The 19394-nt window shown below is 41.3% G+C and overlaps 1 protein-coding gene across 3 annotated transcripts in view; it reads right to left on the bottom strand.

The window, feature by feature from the left end:
• PHRF1 (PHD and ring finger domains 1) overlaps nt 1-11749 on the bottom strand; it is a 30596-nt gene extending 18847 nt beyond the window's left edge. Inside the window, exons 1-8 of one of the 3 annotated variants that reach the window (XM_060769469.2) lie at nt 11563-11749; nt 7647-7761; nt 6492-6605; nt 5673-5911; nt 4540-4623; nt 3568-3689; nt 2814-2914; nt 1641-1813 (exon numbers count right to left, since the gene is read on the bottom strand). In XM_060769469.2, the coding sequence (XP_060625452.2) occupies nt 1641-1813; nt 2814-2914; nt 3568-3689; nt 4540-4623; nt 5673-5911; nt 6492-6605; nt 7647-7737 (924 nt within the window). In that variant the 5' untranslated portion in view covers nt 7738-7761; nt 11563-11749. The remainder of the gene's footprint in view (nt 1-1640; nt 1814-2813; nt 2915-3567; nt 3690-4539; nt 4624-5672; nt 5912-6491; nt 6606-7646; nt 7762-11562) is intronic. The other 2 variants (XM_060769489.2, XM_060769480.2) reach the window with 2 other exon arrangements.
• Between the last annotated feature and the right edge of the window lie 7645 nt (nt 11750-19394).

Genomic DNA, 19394 nt, shown 5'->3' with positions numbered 1-19394 from the left:
AGGCACATAATAACCATCATCACCACAAGAAACTTTCCAACAAGCCATTTTCACTTGACATCTGAGAGTTAAAATTATAAAAAGTGAACCAGACCAATGTACCTATTGCCTTCTCAAGAAAACAGAAGTCCATATAAACTCCTATATAACTAGCTTATTATTTTGTGATACCTCCACCAATATTAGAATTATCCATCCCCTGAATTTCCATATTAATTCATAGTGATAGCACATACACAATAAAGCATTATAACTTTAATATTAGCCACTGAACAAAGCTGTTTCTCTCTCTGGCCTGTGTATGTTCCTTCAAGTCACCTCAGGCAAGTTTTCTTAGACAAGGAATACACAGAGGTGGTTTGCCAATGCCTTCATCTGAAATATTGCCTACAGCACTTGGTAATCATTGGTGGTCTTTCATTCAAATACTAACCAGGGTTGATCCTGCATAGCTTCAAAGATCAGACAGGATCTGATGTCTTCAGGGCATTTTAACATACACAGGAAGAAGCCGAGACTGTTTTTGGCAACAATTCCTTGTTCAATTTTAACATGGAAAAGCCGACGGACTTTATTACAGCTTCATTTTCAGTAGTGCTTCAGTACACCATTGTTTGTTATAGAAAGCATTTGTTGTTGTTGTTCATTCGTTCAGTCGTCTCCGACTCTTCGTGACCTCATGGACCAGCCCACGCCAGAGCTCCCTGTCGGCCGTCATCACCCCCAGCTCCTTCAAGGTCAGTCCAGTCACTTCAAGGATGCCATCCATCCATCTTGCCCTTGGTCGGCCCCTCTTCCTTTTGCCTTCCACTTTCCCCAGAATAATTGTCTTCTCTAGGCTTTGCTGTCTCCTCATGATGTGGCCAAAGTACTTCAGCTTTGTCTCTAGTATCCTTCCCTCCAATGAGCAGCCGGGCTTTATTTCCTGGAGGATGGACTGGTTGGATCTTCTTGCAGTCCAAGGCACTCTCAGAACTTTCCTCCAACATCACAACTCAAAAGCATCGATCTTCCTTCGTTCAGCCTTCCCTAAGGTCCAGCTCTCACATCCGTAGGTTACTACAGGGAATACCATGGCTTTGACTAGGCGGATCTTTGTTGCCAGTAGAGAAAGCATATATATTGCAAATGGGGATATGTATATCTCAACATAAGAAGAAACTTGTGGACTAAGGAGGCAGAGCTAATCACAGTCACCCAAACATGACTAACTCATACCCTTAGTTCCTGGGGATGTTCATAATACCTCCACAAACCACAGCAGGCTTGTGGTCCCTAAAAGCTCTCATGCTGGTCTTAATAACTATTAGACTTTGGATTTCATTCCATAAAAGCATACTGCTTCACTGTTCTTTTGGAATTCATCCTATGCCAAATGAATATATATTTTAAGTATACAAATCAGAGAAATAAATATGAGCCAAGCAACACCTCCAGCAATGCTTTCTTACAGCTTTCGTACATTTTAATGGAATTTTCAAATAACTGCTTCCTGGCAGATTCTCCCAGTTCATAATTACAAGTCACAGTGTTAATCATTCCACAAATTCATTCTTTTCACACTGGCCAAGATTTATAATTTACATACGTAAAGAATGGGGCAATAATTTAATTTGTTTCATCCCTATACCACATAATACCTGAATTCGTTGTGCAGTGGTTATCCGATTTCTGTTTACTGTCGCCCGCACACGTTCACTCTGCCGTGTTCTAGCTATAGCTCGCGTTCGGACACTAGGACGCAGTCGACTGGTAGTGGGAATTACATCAGCTATAAGGGATGCAACCTCTTCTTCACTCACACGGTCTGTTTCTTAAAACAAGATCTGTGCGTAAGTTGTCAGCTGTGCTTCAACAAGTATCTGAACATCTTTCTAGCAAACCAAATCCAGGATTTCTCCTAAATCTCCAGAGCAAACTGCAAAGATTCTGAAATCAAGAAACCCTTTTCATTTAGAATTCTCCAGTTTCCCATTTCAAGACAACAATCTCATCTAAAATCCAACTGAAATAAGCAAATTGAGATAAAACTGTTTCCACTAATGCGATGCACTCGGTATGTTTTCACTAGATTTAACTGCTTTGTGTAATGAGCATCAGCCTAACAGAAATATTGAAAATTAACAATGTATTTTTAATTACAAAAATATAGGTCAAACACTGAAAGGGTTAAATTGCAATGACTAAGCAAAACCAGTAGGGTGGTAATATAAGCAGGTGCGCATGTAGAGTGATCAGCCTGTGTGTGAGAAGCCTTTGTGTTCGAAGCTTTGTGTTAGAGGCTGCGTGTCTAAGCTGTGTTAGAGTGTCTGTGTTTGAACTCTGTGTAAGTCCTGTGCAAGGTTCCTGTGTGAAGCTACTGAGTAAAGTAAAGGTTCTGTGTGAGCGAAGCTGAAGCTGCACACCTGCCAAGAGCAAGGAAGCAAGGAACGAAGAGTGCTGAAACTATGTTATTTTTGTTACAAGAAAGAAGCCTCCAAAGGAAGGCTTCTGTAAGTCTGTGAGTTTTTGTTCTGTTGATCGTTTTGTGGCTGCTTGTATTGGTTACACTGCTGCAAGAGGACTACTATGCTGTACATTTATGGAGAGGGTCTACTGTTTATAAGCCCACTCACCCAACATGGCCCACTAACGTTACCTGAAGTGGTACCATGAACAAGAATGAAACCTGTTGTGGTATTGCTCATTTTTATTATTGCCCTAGCAGAAATCTTTTTAAATACCTCTAAATGTTGCCCAAACTCTAGGGAAGAAAGGAAAACTGTTTTCTATTCTGTGTAAGCTTCAAAATGCATTATGAATAAAATACTTGCCAATATCAGCAGGTGCAGCATTTGCAGGTGCACACAGTGGACAGAACCATTCATCCACAGGTACCTCACTCAGTGGTGGATTAAGGCACTCCATGTGGTATCTAAAACATACACACAATGTGTTTTCAAGAGGAATGAGGGTGAAAGAAATACCACATCTCTTTCCGCAAGGATGCAAAGCCATCCTATAAGCAAGTAAGACTGTACAATTACTTCCAAAGCCAAGAGGAGCACTATTTGCTTCTATTTATTATTTATGTCTTCTCTTCAAAACAAATCTGGGGCAGTTTACGTATGTATAATCAATAAAGAGTAAGATTAGATTCCTAAATTGAAATCTCCTTTTGTGGCATTTAAAGAAGACTACAGACACAGAACAGTTAATACTTAATTCTATACTACATAATTATCCTCAGCACACAAATCCCAACAAATTCTTAAGTTTATTTTGGCATTAAATGATGGTAGTACTAAGACAAGTAAATGAACTTCTAAAAATAAAGGTTTCAAAAGGAGAGCCTAAATCCATAAAGAAGAAAGCACACCTGGCATTTTCTGAGTATATCCAGACAGGACAGCCTGGAGGAGAGTTTGGCAGAGTGTGACAGGGTCAGAAAAGAAAAACGACCTCTAAAACATAAGGTCACTCTGCAGAGTTTTAGGCAGTAAACACAAAAGGAGGAAGTAGCTGGGAGAAATTACAAACACAAAACATTCAGGAACTGGGGTAATTTTCAGAAGCAAAGTTCCTTACCCAGCATCACAACCATCACAAAGCAACAGTCGATCCTCTCTGTCACTTCGGCCACATACTTCACAAAAAGTTGGATCATCTTCTACCTCATCTTCCTGAGACTTTGTATTTTGAACTGGAATCTGAATAAAAGTTGCACATTCTTAGGAAAGTTTGCATCTTCATGCTAGTAACAAAGTTTGTAATCACTTCTGAAATTAAATATTTAGCCTAATACAGCATCTTTCTAGCTATCATATGTGGGGTGACCAGCATATTTTTCTTCCCACCACTAAATTTATATCTGTTAAGCACAATTGTCTCTTTCTTTTCTGGAAACTCTCCAGGTACTGGCAATCATGGACTGGCACCAATTCACTCTAGGTGTGAACTTGTTCGTTTTATATTTGTTTTATTATGGTATATTGCTGGAAGCATAAAATTTAGTTAAGACAAAATCCCCAGTCATGCAAGTTTCCTTCAAATTCATCTGAGCTGCTTTATCTTCAAAAAATATTTGAATTGGAGGGTAACATAATGTGCAATGAGAGAAACTTAGTACAAGGCATTTTTAACATGGATTCCTCTAATGGCACAGAAATCACCGAAAGTGAACTTAAGGAAAAATGCATCATAAAATTAAAGATGTAATTAGAGACCATACATAAACAGTCCTGCTAACTGATCAAACAGAACCAACAAAGAATACCTTTATTTCATAAAACCAGAGCCCTGAAAAACTTAAGCTTTTTCCAGATGAATTAATCTATACAACTGAGTGATTTCTTTCAATACGGTAATTTTTTTAAAAAAAAGGTTTCAAAACAGAAACAGGAAGCAACAGACAGTTAAATCCAGGGTGGTGGTGGTGGTTTGTGTGTGTGTGTATTAAAAAGCTAAAGGTAAAAAACAACCAGAAGTTATTTTTAAAAGGTCTGCATAAATTGTAAGAAATATGATTTCTGAGTTTTGCTAAGTCAAAACAAAACTTACTTTCTTCAAGATTTCTCCACCAAAGCGTACTCTAACACAGATAGACTTGAAAATAATCCTATCCACTGGACAAGAGTTGGCATTCTGTAAAAAAGAATGAGAATAGTAAGTTCCTATTTAGGAGAAGAAGCAGAGACAGTGGAAATCAGGTGTTTAGCTTTGTACCAAGATAAAACAAAAGTTCAGTTTTAATACTACCCAAATGGTCACATATGAATCACCTGGCTAAACTGTAAACTTTGAGTCTCATTTGGGAGAAAGGTGAAACATAAAACAAATAACTAAAATAAACAAACTTTTAAGTATGAGATGAGAATACAATGGGCCTTTGATATTTGCTGGGGCTTGGTTTCAAGACCCTCATGGATACCAAAACCTATGGATTCTCAAATTTTATACAATTATCTCCTGTGCATGACTGTATTTCCCCCCTGAATATCAGGTCCCTTATATCCTCAGTCCCTCAGATCCTCAGTCTTTCTCCAGCCTCGCATCTCAGACAGAAGCAGCGAATGAATGAGATATGAAGCTAGAGAGAGAGACATAACTTGAGAGAGGCAAGAAAATCTATGAACTGGTGGGATACCTGGATTCCTGATATTTCACAAATACTCCAAAATAAAATTCAAAAATTCTGACATCTAAAACACTTCTGGCCTCTAGCATTTCAGATAAAAGAGGCTTAACCAGGAGGGAGAAGGGTCAGAAAGACATGATAAGAGCTACTGAGTTGAGTTTTTGTGAAAACTAAACATTGATTCTACAACTGATCTGTTACAAAGAGCTTATGACTATATATGGCCACGACTAACTTGATTTTGTGTGATTTATTACAGTGTCTGCCATGACATATTAGAAGCTTGAAACTGGCACTTTCGAGTTTTGATGCTTTTTGAAGTAGAACATGTTCACTTCATTGCTACACGAAACCCGATTTCACCTTTGTGACCCAAAATACAGGCTACTAAGCAACTTGACAGACAAGCTGTTTGATTGTGCCCTCGCCATTGTATAAGCATTCTAAGGGAAATTCTAGAGGATCATTCCTAATACACTGTCCCCATGCGATGTTAATACAAAGAAGCCAGATGCCCAGGCTTTTAAAAGTTAAAGTAAATAAATAAACCTCTTACTTTAGACCACTCGACTATACAATCCAAGCAGAAGTAATGGGCACAATTCTCAGGTGTTCCAACTGCCTGATCCCTGAATGTATTGAGGCATATTGGGCAGTTTTCAGCATCTTCATCTGAAGAGGACGCAACTCCTCCATTCAATTGTGGTTTTGCTTTATCTGAATAAGATGGTTGCTCATTAGTCATTTCATCCTCGTCTTCCTCTTCCTCCTCCTCTTCCTCCTCCTCCTCAGAATCTTAAGAAACAATGAAAAAACATTCTGGTATTTAAATCCACATAATACATTTTGGATGTGAATGTTAGCATGCTGTATCACTCTGAAGAGAAGCAAAAGCTGAATACATTTTTGGAATAGCAAGGAAAGGTACTTGAATATTACATCCTTAGAATCACACGGTACCAACGCTCACAAAAAACCTGTAAGTCAGAAGACTAGCCCGAGAATCTCCACAGCATGCCCATCCATGGTGTACACTTTGAACTGTACAAGAAGCCAAACAAATAAATATACTATGTTAATAAGAACCTGCATAGTAAAACCCGGTTTGTGTAAAGGTCAGAACATTAGGACTATTGATGACAAGCTGTTCAGTCACAAATTTCACTGGTTGATCAGGAACCAGTCACTTAAATGAACCTTCAACTAACATTATTTGTAAGGGACATGCCTGATATCAAGCTTGCAATCTTTCAAAGAATGGTATCCTTTGGTCTCAAATGTTTCAGCTGATTTCTCAATCTTGGATCTGTTCCATAGTTCCACATCATGCCATTAGGGACTAATGAACATAACTGAAGAGGTTCATTATAATCACCTTCTAGATCTTCATCTTCACCTTCTTCATCCTCTTCACCTCCATCTTCATCAATATCATCCTCTTCCCCGCTGCCTGTGTCATCTGAATCTGCAGTACTGCCATCGGAGCTCTCTTTCAAACAAGAGCAAACAAGAGGAGAATTGAAATGAATGCTCATACAACACGGTCCCATGAACAGTTGCCAGGAAGGGCTATATGTTTTGGCTTACATATATTCCAAATACAGCTGTTAGGAAGAGAATCAACTGATTTCAAATGTGATGCTGCAGAAATGTTTTATAAATACCATAGACAAATAAATGGGTCATAGAGCAAGTCAAGCTTGCACTCTCCCTAAAAGCCAAAATCGTTAACCTCAAACCATTGTAATTTGGATATATCACAAGGTGTTAGGAAAGACAATAGTGTTTAGTAAGCAGAAGAAAAAAATGGCGGAGTAAGAAGACTCAATCAAGAAAACAACAGTTCTCATTTATAGGCCATTATAAGTTGACTTAATGGCAATTAGCAATAAAAATTGTCTTCATCAATGCTGAAAATTAATAGTCAGATATGAAACACCATATTACTACAAATATGCAACACGGGCATGTGGTTAAAAAGTACATTTTTCTTTTTCTTGTCAAAGTCCACATTTCTTTGAGGGTAATATGTTGGGAAGCACATAATAGCAGCAGTCAGAGCCAAAGCCAGTGTTGGGCCAAGAGCAGACATAAAAGCAGACAGGGCCACTTCTTTCTCTGTCTTATCTCTCTTTTTTTCCTGACGCCAGGCATCAGGAAAAACACAAATCTGACAAAGTGAAGACCTTTCAAAATTAAGCTGAGGGTCACCAGGCTGCATACTGCTGACATTTTACTGAATATCACTGACATTTTTAAAGGAATTAGAGGCCTCATTTAAAGTAAAGCTGCTGTCCGCACATTAAATTGAGTAGAAAATAAAATTATGCCGCCATAAAATGTTGTACAATTGTATAGCCAAGAAGACGCCATAGACAAATTTCTTGTTGTAAATGCCTAGAATCATAGTTGAAAGAGAGCTCATGGGCCATCTAGTCCAACCTACTGACAATTTTTAAAAACTCACACAAAATCCGTAAACTGCTGACAATTTTTAAAAACCCACACCTTTCTGAACAGTTTCACTTACCTGCATCACTGAAGAGCAGAGCGTTTGTTCTTTTAACTTTGCCTACTGCAGCATTCTTATTTATCAGTTCATCCTGACTATCATCATCCATTGCAGGGCATTTGGAACTGGCTCCCTACAAGAAGATAAAAGCAAAATGCAAACATTTATAAAGAGCACAGAATTCAACGTCTAAATCATTATGACCATATAGATGCAAACTGAACAAGTGTATGTATCAAGAATTGGTTCAAAGTCTTTTAAAGACATATGAAGATGTATGAGAACTGAAATTCTAAATAGGTTTAAAGAAGTTCAGGCAAGTCCACTGTCATGGTGTACCTTTTACTAGCTTTGTCATGTTAATTAACTGAAGCAATTCCTTGACAGAGGTATTGTGATCATAGAGATCTGTCTATGGCACTGGTTCCCAGCCCTTTTTTGACCAGGGATCACTCTCTAACATTAGTACCAAAAGGGCTACAAATCAGTTTTTGGTCAACTTTAGATTCGGTTTGGTTATTTGAGGTACTGATTGAGAAAATTACATTGGATATATCACATCAGCTCTAGTTTCTAATACAGAACATATGCCACCCAGTAGTCATCATCTCCTCGCCCACAGAAAACCATATTTAATAAGCCTCAGCAGTATAAGAGGGATTTGTGAGACCAGTCACTTTCGTTGCAATGGTGTAGTAACATTGAGGCCACGGACCATATTTTAGTTCTTGCGGACCACTGGTGGTCTATGGACCACAGGTTGGGAACCACTGGTCTATGGTAACAAGGATCCAAGAACTACCACATTTACTCAAATCTAATGCTTATCTTTGTGGCTAAATAACCTCCCCAAAATTAGGATGCGCATTAGATTAGCATTATATGGTAATCTTAGTGCTGAGCCAAAGCCAAAGGGAAAAGCTACTTCAGGAGCACCTGTAGCTCCTATTTGAGGGACATAATTTCTAATATATTTGCCTTGGCTCAATGCTATGCTATGTTGGGATTTGTAGTTTGGTGAGGCATCAGCATTCATTCTACACCATAGATGCACCCCAATGTTTTCTTTTCCACTAAAAGCTTTGGTGTTCTAACACTTCTGTTTTTAAAGATGGAATTATAAGAAAGCAACCATTATAATGTACACCTTTTTGTCCAAATTATAAAGAGTGCACTTTTTGCCGCTGAGCATTACATTTGCCAACAAATACCTTTTTTGTTTCAGAGTTTTGGAAATTGAGGTGCGCATAAGATTTGATGGCACATTAGACTCGAGTAAATATGGGTATATGCCCAAACAAACCTATCCAGAAACAATACAGTAACTCTACTTCTGAATATATACAGGATGCCTTTGCCTTCCCACAAAGCAAGTGGCAGTCTGTTCCTCTTACAAAAGGCCTAATACAGCAGACAGTTTTGTTTAAGTAATTCTGAGATCTCTACAGATTTCCTTGGGTCTCAATCAATAAAGAAATGCAAGGTACAAAAACCCAACATCATTATGTCTGAAAAACTACATTGTCTTCACTTCCTTGGTAAATCCTGGCCCTACACACACCTCCTTTTAAAACCAGATTCACAAAACTTGGAGAGATGGCTTTTCAATTTCTCACTAAGAAATTGCTTTTTCCCTTCCATTTTACAACCCTACTTTTTAATTGAGTTCTTCTTGTTAACCAGTTGCTAAAAGACAAAAGGGGTCTGCTCTTGCTCATCAACAAGTTAGAAGAAAACGGCTATAAGCAGAAAGGCTTTAGTAGCACTAATGTAGAGAGAAGCAGAAGTAAAAAAGAAGACTTGAGCCTCAAGCCTTTGCCATCTCCCATTTATTTACGAAGTAAAACCTTCATCTTGTTTTTTGTTTTTGTTTTTTAGATTAGAATGAAATGTTTAACAGGTACATAATTAGATGGAAGAGAGAAAGAGGCTGAGACAAAGGATTCTCAGCTATTGTTACTCAGTAAAACATACTACTGACATCAGGAGGATATTGAAAAAGCCTGCCCTGCTATCAGATGTGCAGAATTCAGGGAAGGGAATTCAGTGCCTTGCATTCAAAACACAAGACACTGAGGCAAAAATCTACTCAATTTTTTCTGGCAGCATTACCTAACTGCTATAAATACTTTAGTTTGTCTACCCTATCTTACCACCTTCTACTCCAAGCACCTTCTTCATTTAAAAAAATCTAAATACAGACAATAATGTTATCTAAAACTAGTCTGATTTAGATAACATCACTGTCTGCATTTAGATCTTTTGTTTAAAAAATGGATATTATATAACAAAATAGTTGAATATTACTCATGTATCCATTTTATAAAAATTATGAACTATTTATACTCAGTACTGCACAAGAATTTCATGTGATAAAGGAAGCCTAGAAATATTTGGGTTTTAAAAGATAGCAATAAAAGGATTATAATGAAAACTCTAAGGCATATTGTACAAAGAATGTGAGAGACTAAACAGTTTCCAGGATTTAGTGACTGAAAAATGAAGACTGACAAACACCTACATTTAAATAATCTTTCCTCCCAACTGTGATTGTTTATAGTGTAAACAATGGACACAGAACTCTACAAGTAAAACAACAAAAACAGCCTACCCTGCCAAAGGATGTGATCTAAAATATGTTTATATATATATATACACACACATAGTCAGAGGAAGGAAGAAGAAATGGAAAAACTAAACAATACAAGAAGCCATTGCTGGGTTAGGGATTGGGCCAGTATCAGAAACAAAAGTGGCCGATAGTTTGCAGATGCTAAACACTGGAACTGAGTGTGAGAAAACCAGTAAGCCTTAAAAAGCAGCAGCATAAGAGCAAACCAGGCTGAAACATGGTTAAAATTTAGTTCTGTCAAAAGAGCAGCATGGTTAAATAAATGTGTAGCTGAAAAGGGGTGGTGCTTATACAATACAACTGTTTAATTGTTCCTGTTGTTATTTAGTAGATGACTGCCATTTCTAGAAGAGTTTTGTATACTTTCCCTCCTACTGGTACTTGGCAGATTACTACCACTGCATAGAAAAAGAACCAACATGTCAAATATTAGAAGTTAACAGAGACATTTATGACATTACCCTTAAATACTCGAAGAGATATTAGTAAAATTAGATAAATGATACCAAGGGAGTGAGTTAATACTGATAATTGATGCAGGTAACATGAACCTGTGTTCAAGAATACTTCAAACTCACTTTTGTGTTGAAAAGCAGTTTAAAAAGAGGTCACTGTTGGTGCATCTATGTATTTTAGATAGCCCTAAACAACCCCGGCCCAGTTTACTTGTTCAAACACATCTCCCTTTACGAACCACCACGAAAACTAAGGTCTTCTGGGGAGGCCTTGCTCTCGGTCCCACCACCATCACAGGCACGTTTGGCAGGGATGAGAGACAGGGCCTTCTCAGTGATTGACCCCCGGCTATGGAACTCCCTTCCTGGCAATATGAGATCAGCCCCCTCCCTCCTGTTCTTCAGAAGGATGGTGAGGACCTGGCTGTGGGACCAAGCCATTGGGGCAATGCATTCAGGCAACAATATCTATTATTTCCACAGTGCAGACCAGGAATAGGCAAACTTGGGCCCTCCAGGTGTCTTGGACTTCAACTCCCACAATTCCTAACAGCCTACCGGCTGTTAGGAATTGTGGGAGTTGAAGTCCAAAACACTTTAGAGGGCCCAAGTTTGCCCATGCCTGGTGTAGACAGACACACAGCCTTCCTGCTACGAAAATACCTCTTAATCGGGAACCAATTCTATAAAGGGGGCCTTCGACATGGCGCTAGACTACAGTCACAACAGTCAAAGGCCTTTCTCCTTCTCCCTCCACATTGTGGCGACTCCATAACAACAACATACCTCTCCCCCCCCCCCCGCGCCCGCCCCATAGGAATACGTAAAGAGCTGGCCTGCCCCTCACCTGTCAGGAGGGGACCCTACCAGGTTAGGAGGCAACAGCAGGACCGCAATGCGCACGCGCGGCCCCCGCCTCCGGTGACAGCAGAAACGAAGAGAATATCTAGCGAGGACGGAGAGTAAGCCGGGCCGATGCGAAGGCCAAAGCCGTGGCCGCCCCGGAAGAGAAGGAAGTCCCACTTCCGGGTGATCGTACGCGGTGGGCGGGCCAGAGGAGGCGGAAGTGTCGGGCTGTTCTATTTCTGTACTACGAAAGGGGGGGCGGGGGGGAGCTGCGAGCCAATCGTCGCGTGGGGTAATCCTTCGGGCGCGCTCCTCTCAGCCTCCTCCTGCGCATGCGCCGGGTCTGAGTCGAGGGTGCTCAAAGAAGTCTGCGCCTTGTTTACAAAAGGAGTGTGTCGCTCTCGGGGATGCGCCTACCTCCCCTGTAGAAACGACGCAGTTTCCTCACGCCCGTGGCTCCTACTATGGGATCATGGGAGTTGTCGTTTGACAAGGTCTGAAGCGTACTCTGCCAGAGAGCGCCGCTTTCTCAACAAACTACAACATCTACCTTAGCATCAGGGGTTAAAGCAGGACTCCTCGAACTGCGGCCCTCCAGCTATTTTGGCCTCCAACTCCCAGAATTCCCGGTCATTGAGCAAGCTGGCTAGGGCTTCTGGGAGTTGGAGGGCCGCAGTTTGAGGATGCCTGGGTTAAAGGTTTGGGCTCCCAACTTCCAGAAGCCCCAACCACCTCGGCCAATAATAATAATCAGGAATTCTGGGAATATCTGAAAAACCACATTGAGAAACACTGCTTTAGAGGATACGTGTGTTCAGATGGTTTTATTTGTGTACTAGGTTGAGGGAAGGCGGGTAAGAAATTATTATCATCATTATTATATTTATTTGTACCCCACGGCACTCCATGCAGTCATGTTGGCCACATGATCTTGGAGGTGTCTACGCCGACTCTTCAGCTTAGAAATTGAGATGAGCACCACACCCCATAGTCGGACATGACTGGACTTCATGTCGGGAAAACCTTTGGAGACCAAAATCCACTGATTGTCGTAATGTGAAAGTATCTAAATTAACTCAATGTATACATTACAAATACACATATCAACAAAACACAGAGCTGCCACATTCATATTAAGCAGAAACAACTGCTTCTTCTCTTGAAGTATGAAACAAAACCTTCGTGTGATTAATAGTCCTTGAATGATAATAAATCTTATTCTTTATTGCATACGAGTAGACTCCAGTAGTCACACGACTCAACTCCAACCTGCAACCGATTTCGACTCACAAGAGCCTTCGTCAGGTGGTTGGGTCTACAAACAACACATATGAATACACACATACAGTTGAACAATTTGTTACATCAAGTTTGTAAATGTATATACAGACTGTCTACTTACTCATTTATCCAAAAAGGCTCATCTATTAAAAAAAAAAGGCTCAACTTTTGAAGTAAGCGATTCACCAACAATGTTCTTGAGAGGTGGAGCCTAAGGGGACATACATAGTGGCTAAAGGTAGTATTGCATCGCACCTTTTACCCCAATTTAACTGTCCTGCAGGACACTCAAAGCAACTGATCATAAAATATCACCAAACATCATCAACAACAACAACCTCTGAGGATGCCTGCCATAGATGCAGGCAAAACGTCAGGAAAGGATGCTTCTGGAGCATAGCCATACAGTCCATACAAACACAGATCAACCCAATAATAATAATAATAATGATAATAATAATAATAATAATAATAATAGTTCCTGAGTTTCATTATAGTAGTAGTCTCAAGTGAATGTGGACCCCTTCTACACTGCCATATATTCCAGATTATCTGCTTTAAACTGGATTATATGGCAGTTTAGACTCCCATAATCAGGTTCAAAGCAAATAATGTGTGTTGCCTTCTTTGATAATTTGAATTCTATGTCAGGGCCCTTCCACACAGACCTATATTCCAGAATATCAAGGCAGAAAATCCCTCAATATCTGCTTTGAACTGGGGGCCCTTCTGCACAACCCTGTATCCCAGAATATCAAGGCAGGAAATTGCACATTATCCGAGTGTGGACTCATAACCCAGTTCAAAGCCGAAAATGTGGGATTGACATTCTGGGAGATAGGGCTGTGTGGAAGAGCCCTGGGTTATCTGAGTCCACACTGCCATTTATTTCAGTTCAAAGCGGAAAATGTGGGATTTTATTCAGCTGTATGAAAGAGGCCTCAGTGTAGATGGTCAGAGTGGCTATTGAGAGATTAATTGTGCATCTACGGGCCCTTCTACACAGCCCTATGTCCCAGAATATCTGTTTTGAACTGGGGTATCTTGAGTCCAGACTCAAATAATGTGGGATTTTCTGCCTTGATATTCTGGGATATAGGGCTGTGTGGAAGGGCCCCCACTTGTAGAATTAATGCAGTTTGGCACAATTTAATAGCAATAGCTATGAGATGTAGGGCCCTTCCACAAAGCTGTATATATCAGAATATCAAGGCAGGAAATCCCACAATATCTGCTTTGAACTGGGTTATCTGAGACCAAGTGCAGATAATGTGGGATTTCCTGCCTTGATATTCTGGGATATAGAGCTGTGTGGAGGGCCAAAGATTTGTTAAGGCCTCCTTATTGCGTTACTGTGTTTCTTGTAATAGAAATTAAGATAGCCTAAAAAGGCATAAATTATCTGAGTCCACACTGCCATATATTCCAGTTCAGTGTGGATTTATACAGCTGTGTGGAAGCGGCTCCTGTGTTACAAGGTCCTTAGCCTTTTTTGCCCAGAAGTACTAGTTCCTCCCCAAACAACAGCTCTCAGGATTCCATGGAAGGTAAAACAGTGTCAAACCATATCAATGTTACAGTGTAGATTAGGGGTCCTCAAACTAAGGCCCGAGGGCCAGATACAGCCCTCCAAGGTCATTTACCCAGCCCTCACTCAGGGTCAACCTAAGTCTGAAATGACTTGAAAGCACACAACAACAACAATCCTATTTCATCAGCCAAAAGCGGGCCCACACTTCCCATTGAAATACAAGTAAGTGTATATTTGTTAAAATTCTTCATTTTAATTATTATATTGTTTTTTAAGGTTTTTTTTTTTTTGCACTACAAACAAGATATGTGCAGTGTGCATAGGAATTCATTCATGTTTTTTTCAAATTATAGTCCGGCCCTCCAACAGTTTGAGGGACTGTGATCTGGCCCTCTGTTCAAAACGTTTGTGGACCCCTGGTGTAGATGAACCCAAGTCCAAAACATATGGAAGACCAGCCTTTGGAAAACGCCACTTTAGTAGACGGCTTCAAAGTTCCTATGGCCGTACCAACACTGCCATATATAATCCAGTGCCTGAATCCAGATTTAGTATATTCCCTATTTGGGAAGCGTTTAAAGTTGAGTTTATTGCCCTGGGCACCTTGGAAATAGGGCGTGAGCCGCCATTGAGCATTTTGGAGGGGCCCAACTGAGGGTGGAGGCAAGAGGCTGCAAGGCGCGCGGCCGCCGCTAGGGGCCTCCCGCGAGCCCTTCCTTTCATTCCGGCGGCGCGAGCGAGCGGCGCGTGAGGGACCCGATGAACAGAACTGCATCCCAGAGAGACCCCTATGCGCGCGCGCGCGCTCCCCGGGATTAATTAATAGCGGGATGAGATTAGGCCACGAGCCCACGAGGAAAATCTCGCCTTCTTAAGAAGCATTTCCGCGGGAGCACAGTCCCCCACTGAGCTTGCATCCGCACTGTACAGTGGATGCGGTTTGGCATCGCTTTAACTGTCCTAGCTCAGTGTTGGGGAATCGTGGGAGCTGCAGTTCGTCAAGATCTTGAACCGTCCTTCCTGGAGAGCGGTGATGATGATACCCTATCAAACTACAGTTTCCCGTGATTCCATAACACTGAGCTGCAGCAGTTAAAGTTGCCTTAAACTGCATGAATTCTATAGTGGAGATGCACCCCTAAGAATGAAATGACGTGATTCCCAGCTGCCAAAGTGGGGGCCACGCAGAAGAGCCAGAAATGGGCAACTACAGCCATCCTTGCATCGGGATTACAGCCCTACACGCCAGTGAGTGCCCTGGGGTGGGCAGAATCCCAAGTGATGTTGGACCACAACTCCCATCATCCTTTCCAATCCTGTGCTGGCTGGGGCTGGTGGGAGTTGCAAGCCAGCATGGCCAACAACTCTGCATGTCCTTGCTGTTGTTGAATTTACTAAGGATTTCTTCTGAGTATATATTCTCACTGAATCAGACTTCACACAGATAGTGCCAGTAAACAATAGGTCCTTCCACACAGCTCTATATCCCAGAATATCAAGGCAGAAAATCTCACAATATCTGCTTTGAACTGGGTTATCTGAGTCCACACTGCCATTTATTTATTTATTTATTTACGGCATTTATATTCTGCCCTTCTCACCCTGAAGGGGACTCAGAGCAGCTTACAAGTTATGTGTACATACAATATATTGTATTATTAGCATAAATGGCAAATGACTTCACCCTTCTAGCCGTAATTATTATCAGCTCTTGCACTTTTCTCCCAGCCCCTGTCTGGATACCATTTCACAAGCTCCTCCGAGCTCAGTATTTATTACTGTCAGGGGCGGCCCGTCCATTACTCGAAGTAAGCGGTGGCGGAATACTTTTTTTGCCAGGGGGCGCTGTTCTGTCCTTAGGCCACGCCTCCTCCTGCAGGCCCCATGCGCCCTCCACAGCCTTCTTCTAATGGAGAAGCGCAGGCCCCGCCCACTAGGCGAGAGGGAAGTCCTCCCTCCCTCCACGTGCTGCCAGGAGGGAGGGAGGCAGCCAGCCAGGCTCTTTCGCTTTCCCTTTCCTTCCCTGCAGCTGAGCCTGGACCCCTCTCAGGGCAGCAAGGAGGCCTGGTCAAAAGGTACTGCAAATGTCATCTTCTGTACATGCCTCCCCCAAACCCCTCTAGTATTTGGTAATGGAAGTCCTATATGCCAAGCTTGGTTCAATTCTATTGTTGGTGGAGCTCAGAATGTTCTTTGGTGCTTGGTAAACTGCAATTCCCAAATGTCAGGGTCTATTTTTCCCAACCCCCTCTCCAGTATTTTCTGTTAGTCATGAAAGTCCTGTATGCCAAGTTTGGTTCAGTTCTATTATTGGTGGAGTTCAGAATGCTCTTTGGTGCTTGGTGAAGCATTCTCACCTGATGTTTCACCCACATCTATGGCAGGCATCCTCAAGAGGCTGTGAGGTCTGTTTGTAACTAGGCAAGTGGGGTTTGTATATCTGTGGAATGTCCAGGGTGGGAAAAAGAACTCATGTCTGCTTGAGGTAAGTGTGAATGTTGCAATTGGTCATCTTGATGAGTATTTAATGGCCTTGCAGCTTCGAAGTCGAGCTAGTTGCTGCCCAGGAATCATAGAATCATAGAATCAAAGAGTTGGAAGAGACCTCGTGGGCCATCCAGTCCAACCCCCTGCCAAGAAGCAGGAATATTGCATTCAAATCACCCCTGACAAATGGCCATCCAGCCTCTGTTTAAAAGCTTCCAAAGAAGGAGCCTCCACCACACTCCGGGGCAGAGAGTTCCACTGCTGAACGGCTCTCACAGTCAGGAAGTTCTTCCTCATGTTCAGATGGAATCTCCTCTCTTGTAGTTTGAAGCCATTGTTCCGCGTCCTAGTCTCCAAGGAAGCAGAAAACAAGCTTGCTCCCTCCTCCCTGTGGCTTCCTCTCACATATTTATACATGGCTATCATATCTCCTCTCAGCCTTCTCTTCTTCAGGCTAAACATGCCCAGTTCCCTAAGCCGCTCCTCATAGGGCTTGTTCTCCAGACCCTTGATCATTTTAGTCGCCCTCCTCTGGACACATTCCAGCTTGTCAATATCTCTCTTGAATTGTGGCGCCCAGAATTGGACACAATATTCCAGGTGTGGTCTAACCAAAGCAGAATAGAGGGGTAATCCTTTGTTGGGAGCGGTTAACTGGCCCTGATTGCTTCATGTCAGGAATTCCCCCCCTTTTTTAGTGTTGCTCTTTATTTATTGTTCTGATTTTAGAGGGTTATTTTAGAGGGTACTGGTAGCCAGATTTTGGGCGAGGGGCGAGCGAGGCATTCTCTCCTGACGTTTTGCCTGCATCTATGGCAAGCAGCATCCTCAGAGGTAGTGAAGTCTATATTTATAAGGGTTTATATTTATGTGGAATAATGACCAGGGTGGGACAAAGGACTCTTGTCTGCTGGAGCGAGGTGTGAATGTTTCAACTCACCACCTTGATTAGCATTTGATGGCCTGGCAGTGCCTGGAGCAATCTTTTGTTGAGAGGTGATTACAGATGTCCCTGATTGGGTTGTTGTAGGTTTTTTCAGGCCATATGGCCATGGCCTAGAGGCATTTTCTCCTGACTTTTCGCCTGCATCTATGGCGAGTGAGAGGGGCGAGCGAGCGGCGAGCGAGAGGGGCGAGCGAGCGGCGAGCGAGAGGGGCGAGCGAGGCATTCTCTCCTGACGTTTTGCCTGCATCTATGGCAAGCATCCTCTACTAGTGAGGTCTGTTGGAAGTAGGAAAAAGGGTTTATATATTTATGTGGAATAATGACCAGGGTGGGACAAAGTACTCTTGTCTGCTGGAGCGAGGTGTGAATGTTTCAACTGACCACCTTGATTAGAGGGCCCGCCAGAGTGAGTGCCTGCCTTCCCTCCTTAATAATAATTTTAATTTCTCCTCCCTATTCTACTAAATTAATAATTACATTTAAAAAATATTGAAAAAATATTGAAAAAAAAGGACGCCATCTTTACAAAATGTTTTGTAAATATTTACGAAATTTCGTAAATACCGAACTTTTTTTTTGGAAAATTTTGTAATTATTTTAAATATCGAAACAAAAAAAAAAACCCAATTACAAAACGATTTTAGAAACAAATTTTTGCGTTGTTACCCAGGCCTAATAGATAGATAGATAGATAGATAGTGATTGGTTTTGGGGGGGGGGGGGGCGCCAAAATACTGTTTGCTTACCATTGAAAATTACCTAGGGCCGCCTCTGATTACTGTCCAGGCTATTGATTGTTTTATGATGTTTGTTATGTTTTAGTAATGCATTTATTTTATTTTTCAATCTTTATTTTGTTGTGGCACGTTTTAAATCTATGTTTGTCTGGGCTTGTACCATGTAAGCCACCCCGAGTCCCTTCAGGGAAATGGAGGCGGGGTATAAAAATAAAGTTGTTTTTGTTATTATTATTATTTGAAACACCACATTTTGAGTCCACAGCAAACAAGATCAATCTGCTGGCTGTTGTACTGGATCACACATCAGACACTTCCCAAATGTCTAGGGCTGTATGATGTATCAGCGAATAACGTGTGAAGATCCCAGTAAAGTAGCCTTCTGCAGCTGGCCAATGGTAATTTTGTCAGCGCCAATTGTGTTTAAGTGCAGGCCAAGGTCTTTAGGCACTGCACCCAGTGTGCCAATCACCACTGGGACCACCTTGACTGGCTTGTGCCAGAGTCTTTGCAGTTCAATCTTTAAATCCTTGTATCATGTCAGTTTTTCCAGTTGTTTCTCTTCAATCCTGCTGTCGCCTGGGATTGCAACATCGATGATCCATACTTTGTTTTTTAACACGATCGTTAGGTCAGGAGTATTGTGCTCCAAAACTCTGTTTGTCTGAATTCAGAAGCCCCAGAGTAGTTTGTTTTCATTTTCTGTATCTTTTTCAGGCTTGTGATTATTATTATTATTATTATTATTATTATTATTATTATATAGCACAATATTAGTATATTACTATATTGTTCTATACCACTATACTGCAATATTATTAGTAATAGTACATATAATATAAAACATGTAA

Source organism: Anolis sagrei, chromosome 1 (genome assembly GCF_037176765.1).
Source record: "Anolis sagrei isolate rAnoSag1 chromosome 1, rAnoSag1.mat, whole genome shotgun sequence".
Taxonomy (NCBI): domain Eukaryota; kingdom Metazoa; phylum Chordata; class Lepidosauria; order Squamata; family Dactyloidae; genus Anolis; species Anolis sagrei.
The sequence above is the reverse complement of the archived record's forward strand: the minus strand, read 5'-3'. Positions and strand labels throughout refer to the sequence as shown.